The 5,538-nt window shown below is 57.2% G+C and overlaps 1 protein-coding gene across 1 annotated transcript; it reads left to right on the top strand.

Annotated features, from left to right (window-relative positions):
* The first annotated feature begins 6 nt into the window (after positions 1-6).
* Positions 7-3,688, top strand: RGMA (repulsive guidance molecule family member a). The gene is made up of 2 exons (XM_008936610.1): positions 7-333; positions 2,858-3,688. The coding sequence occupies exons 1-2, from the start codon at positions 19-21 to the stop codon at positions 3,557-3,559; spliced, it is 1,017 nt and encodes a 338-aa protein (XP_008934858.1). The 5' UTR covers positions 7-18; the 3' UTR covers positions 3,560-3,688.
* The last annotated feature ends 1,850 nt before the right edge of the window (positions 3,689-5,538 follow it).

The following is a 5,538-nucleotide window of genomic DNA, read 5'->3' as shown; positions in this document are numbered from 1 at the left end:
CATGGCATCGACGACCTCATGATGCAGCACAACTGCTCCAAGGATGGCCCCACGTCCCAGCCCCGCCTCCGGACCCTGCCCCCCGGCGACAGCCAGGAGCGTTCCGACAGCCCCGAAATCTGCCACTACGAGAAGAGCTTCCACAAGCACTCGGCCGCCCCCAACTACACCCACTGCGGGCTCTTCGGGGACCCCCACCTCAGGACTTTCACGGACACTTTCCAGACCTGCAAGGTGCAGGGGGCTTGGCCGCTGATAGACAATAACTACCTGAACGTCCAGGTCACCAACACGCCCGTGCTGCCCGGCTCCACGGCCACCGCCACCAGCAAGGTGAGCCTCGGGCGAGTCCCCGTGAGCAGAGGTGGGCAAGGGCAGAGGTGCCTCTGAACACACTTTCCTTCCACTGTCTCCATCCTCCACAGTTTGCACCTATCCCTGGGGAGGGTAAGACCGGGTGAGAGGAGTTCTGAGTTGGAGAGTTTGACCCTAAATATCGGACACCCATCCTTCCTTTCTCCCCACCCCCTTCAGATGAATGGCCCGTGGTTTCTCCCTGAGCACATCCAGCCCGCTCATGGTCAGCAGGCTGGTATGCTGCAGCTCAGAGGACCATCGTGGTCCCGGTGGGGGATTGCAGGTTTGGAGGGCTCCCACCTGGGGAGCTGTGGACAGGCAGATCAGGATTGATGGTGACACCTTTTGGATGACCCCCGAAGTCCAAGCAAAGCTAGGGCTGCCCTCCAGGGAGGCTCCAGCGCTTGGAGGGAGCTGAGCTCCTCACGTTGCCTTCCTCTTTGCTCTGCTTGTAATTGTCTCTGTGGTTTGCAGCCAAGCCGAGGCATTTTGTGGGGCACATTCTGTTCTGGAGGTGCTTTGACAGCCTAAATAAACATCCTGGAGGTACAAGGCAAACACTGACAAGACCTAAATGAAAATACGCTGCTGTGATACAGCAGAGCTAGCGTGGCAAGGCCTCGGCTTCAGGAGAGACCTGGAGCTCAGGAGCTGTCACGTTGCTCCGTGGTGCACAAGCTCTGAAGCTAGCCAGCCATTTTTTGTGCCAAAAAAACGGGAGGCTCAGCACGAGGCACCCTCTTGTCTTTGGAAGATGTCCTACCATGTCTGGGAGTTCTCACTGGGTGTGGGGAGAGAGGTGCATGTAGGACAGAGACTGCTGCTTAGCTCTTGATGTGACCTTTTTAGCTTGAGCTGGCATTTTAGTTCTGACCTGTCCCTAATATAATCCTCCCTAAAGCCCCTTAACGATACTCTCGGACCTACTAAAAGCCAACAAAACCTGCTGAAGCTTTAAAGGAAGTCTGGCTTGAGAAAAGTGGTCCTTAAGGACCCCAGGGACCTGCAGTTTCAAGGCTGGATCCCAGGATCACCATCTTAATTGAGCCTTTTCACCCATTCTCTGCCTCACGGGCTTGTGGTGAAGAGGCATTAGTCATGAGATCTGCAGCATGAGCTGTGGAAAGCATCACCGGGTCATCTCTAGAGGACCATGTGCTGTTGGAAAAGGGTGGGAGCCTCTTGGCCCATGGGGCCCTTTGTGTTTTTGCATGGTGTTCTGTGGTCTACCCTTCTTCCTCCAGCCAGAGGCAGGGCTGGACCCAGAGAAGGTAGCAGGAGGTCTAGGCAAGGGGTGGTGCAGCCTGAAACCCAGAGCATGGTGATACCTCATGACATGGCTGAGGAGGGGATAGCAGGACTGACATGGGACTGGGTGCATCTGGGCACTCCTCAGGAGGTGTGGCTGGGACAGAGGGACATTAGAAGGGCTCTAGACAGCTCTGGACTCCTCACCAGCACCACCAGAAGTACTGTGAGCTACCACGGTGCTCAGCCCAGTCCTTGAGGAGCCTCAGTGTTTCCCTTCATACTTGGCCCTGTACCTGCTGGAGCCATCTCTCCTCCAGCTCTGCCCCACTCTGGCCAGGTCTCAGTCTACGCTTTGACAGGGGCCACGTCATGGCAGGTCCCCCTTACTGCCTGTCCCACCATGGGAGGAGGTGCAAGGGGAAGAGCAGGTGTGCAAGAGCTGAAAGAGGAACCATAGTTTGCATGGGGGGAAGAAGATGTTGCTCTTCTTCTCATGCAAGCTCTACTCTTCCTCATCCTCCTCAAGCCTCCCCCTCAAAGCCTCATCAGCAAGGGGAGAGCAAGTGCTGTGAGGTCCTTCCTCTGGCAAGGGACCCGTGTTTGAGCCCAGCCAAGGGTGGAGAGCTGTGCTGGGCTCAGTCCATGCCCGTGGCACCCCTCCAAGGGCCTGCCCACTCTACCACGCTGAACACGTGTGTGTGCAGGGTTGAGATGGAGCACAACATGTTCTGGGGCCCAGGGGAGAAGGCTCTGTGGCCTGTGAGAGGCCAGAGGAAAAGGAAGAGGTCCAGCCATTGGGATGTAGATGCCGTGGGCGTCGGAGGAGAAGCTCCAGCACCTCTAAGAGAGTCAGAGCTCAGCCCCCTCTGCCATCTGCCAGGCCTTGGAGGCAAGGCAGTGCTGCGTGCACGGGCATGCCACCACGGCTCTGGGAGCAGCAGTGCTGCACCAGCTGCAGGAGAGCTCCTGTGTTGAGCTTGGAGGAGACGGTGCAGCTCCAGGTGGCTCAGCCTCTGGGTCTGGACTCCACACGCAGCGTCCTCACCCCCGTGCTGAAGCAGGATGAGCGTGGCTGGATGCCCAGAAGCTAGGGCAGCTTCTTAGGATGACGGACCTGGCCGTGAGCTCCTGGCCAGGCTGAGCAGGCAGCTCCTCCAGCTCCCGTGCTGCTCCTGCTCCTGGCCGCGTGCGCCGGGCTCAGGTGGGTAGTGCCGGTCGTAACCCCGTTCCTTTCCTTCCTCCTCTGCAGCTCACCATCATCTTCAAGAGCTTCCAGGAGTGCGTGGAGCAGAAAGTGTACCAGGCAGAGATGGACGAGCTCCCCGCTGCCTTCGCCGACGGCTCCAAGAATGGTGGAGACAAGCACGGAGCCAACAGCCTGAAGATCACCGAGAAGGTGTCGGGCCAACACATCGAGATCCAGGCCAAGTACATCGGCACCACCATCGTGGTGAGGCAGGTGGGCCGGTACCTCACCTTCGCCGTGCGCATGCCGGAGGAGGTGGTCAACGCCGTGGAGGACAGGGACAGTCAGGGCCTCTACCTCTGCCTCCGCGGTTGTCCCCTCAACCAACAGATTGACTTCCAGGCCGTCCGCTCGGCTCAGGCCACGGAGGGTCGCGCTCGGAGGAAGGGGCCCAGCCTGCCGGCCCCCCCCGAGGCCTTCACCTACGAAACGGCCACGGCCAAGTGCAGGGAGAAGCTGCCCGTGGAGGACCTCTACTTTCAGTCCTGCGTCTTCGACCTCCTCACCACCGGGGACGTCAACTTCATGCTGGCTGCTTACTACGCCTTCGAGGATGTGAAGATGCTTCACTCCAACAAAGACAAGCTGCACCTCTACGAAAGGACACGGGACCTGGCCCCAGGCGGCGCGGCGCCCTCAGGACCCCACCCCGCCCTCTGGGTGGCATTGCTGTGTTTGAGTCAGTCCTGGTGGTGCTTGTTCTAAAGGTTGGCTCCTTCACACCGTGGAGGGTGGGGAAAGGGGAGCAGGAGGGAGCCGGGGATGAGATGGCAGTGCTGGACAACAGGAGGTTGGACAGCAGAGCCGCAGGGGTCATCCTCAAACCTCAGCCCCTCTCTGTGACACCAGGTCTTCCACCTTCCCAGCTCTTACCTGGGAGGAATGTGATGCCAAGGGGACCAGTCGGGAGTTTTTGCTGGACTGTACCTTGTGTGGACCTTCCTCTCCTCCTCCTCCTCCCAGTAGGGTGGGTGCCGAGGAGCCCCCACCTCCTTGTACCGCTCCTCCAGGTCCTGAAGATGGACGTGGTGACTGTGACGGTGGCATGCAGGAGCAGGGCTTTGTCTGTGGAGGGCAGAGCCTGCGAGGAGGATGCAGAACAGTGAGATGGGGCCAAGCCTGGCCAGCACAATGGGCCGTGCTCTGCTTTTCAGCTGTGTCCCACTCTGCCCACAGCCCTGTTGGTGCAGAAAGTGGTGCAAGGGGTCAGAATGGTCGGGGGTTGTCCCGCACTTGCCTGGCTGCCAGTGCCAGGCCTCTTCTGGGTAGAAGGAGAACATGCTCCTCAAGCTTCAGCTTGCATTTGCTGTGGTTCAAAGGGCATCTCCTGTTTCAGCCAGTTCCTTTGGCTGATTCACTCCCTAGTTTTTATCCCTGGCTCCCTTGTCTCTGCCTGGATCCACCGAGGACTCTTGATGGCAACGAGAGAAACCTGGCCAGTATTCAAGTGGTTTCTGCAACTTCTGCCCAGCGTTGGATGAGTTCCTCACATCGTTTGCTCTCCGGTCCCCTCAGATGAGCAGCGGGGAGGCTGCTCGGCGGGAGACCCGAGAGGCAGCTCCCTCCAGCCCTGCACCCACTCTCCTCGGCCAGGCCCTGGGATGGAGCTCCGTTTGTTTGCTGCTAGGCCTCTGCTCTGCTCCTCATCCTGGGGCCGTGACTCGCAACCCCATTGCAGACCAGTTGCACCTTAAGCCCTCCCGGGCTTGAATCGGAAATGGGGCGATGTTAGAAATGCAGCCAGGAGATGGGATGCAGCAGAGGACCCTCCCCTCCCCCCAACAGTCTCCCAATATCTGTTCCCTGCCTCGAAACCATCGATAATCTTCCCCCACCACGCAGTGCTGCCCATCTCCTCTCCCCTGTTCCTCTGTGGTTCACCTCATCGCTCACTGAACAAAACAGCAAGACCACTGTTGGTCTGCGTCTTGGGAGACCTCCTGCCAGGTTTCCCCTCCTTTCCTCAGGGGGAAGTTCCCAGAAAACAAGCCCCAAACCACACGTCACTCTTGGGGGCACCTCCTGCTCTCGAGGGAGGTCTCTGGGCTTGATGAGACAAGCTAGCACCAAAAGAGGTGGGAAGAGGCTGCGTTTGGCAGTCTGAACTGGTGCCAAGAGGCAGCCTCGTGTAAATACTCCACGTGATTATTCGGTGTGTCCTAAACAGCTCTAGAGCTCCGTTTGTAAAGCAGCAGAGAAATGCAAAATTGTGTCCATGGATGTAATTTATATTGTCTCTTTAATATATAGAGCCCTGGCATTGATCTCGTGTGACTGTACAGATGAAGAGATGTAATTGGTTTTTAAATGTTTAAGGAAAGAAAAGAAACAAAAAGATGTGTTTACTACTTTGCTCCTTGCTTTGTTTGCTGGTGCCCCAGGTAATTCTGTTTAGGGAGATTTTGGAAGGAGAAGATCTCAGTTTGGAGGCGATGAGAAGAGCAACCACTGGACTGTGGCACGGGGCAGTTTAGTTTCCCAATGCACTAATTGCTCAGCCAGGCTAATTTGGACTTTTTATTTCCTTTCTTGAAGAAAGAACCAAATTTTTTCTCTTAGAAATTTAAAAGGGCGAGTTTTGAGAGCCAAAATTTGTCACTGGATAAGGGGAAGCATTTGTGTCTTGCTGTGTTACCCCGCAGATAACAGCAGCTGGGCAAAGCATCCTTCTGAAGGCACAGCAC

The sequence above is a fragment of the Merops nubicus genome, unplaced genomic scaffold, assembly GCF_000691845.1.
Source record: "Merops nubicus isolate BGI_N331 unplaced genomic scaffold, ASM69184v1 scaffold18793, whole genome shotgun sequence".
Classification (NCBI taxonomy): domain Eukaryota; kingdom Metazoa; phylum Chordata; class Aves; order Coraciiformes; family Meropidae; genus Merops; species Merops nubicus.
This window is presented reverse-complemented; position numbering and strand designations above follow the sequence as displayed.

Coding starts and splice junctions, on each gene's coding strand:
- RGMA (XM_008936610.1), top strand. CDS start 19: ATGATGCAGCACAACTGCTCCAAGGATGGCCCCACGTCCCAGCCCCGC. Junction 334..2,857: donor CGGCCACCGCCACCAGCAAG/GTGAGCCTCGGG, acceptor CCTCCTCTGCAG/CTCACCATCATCTTCAAGAG.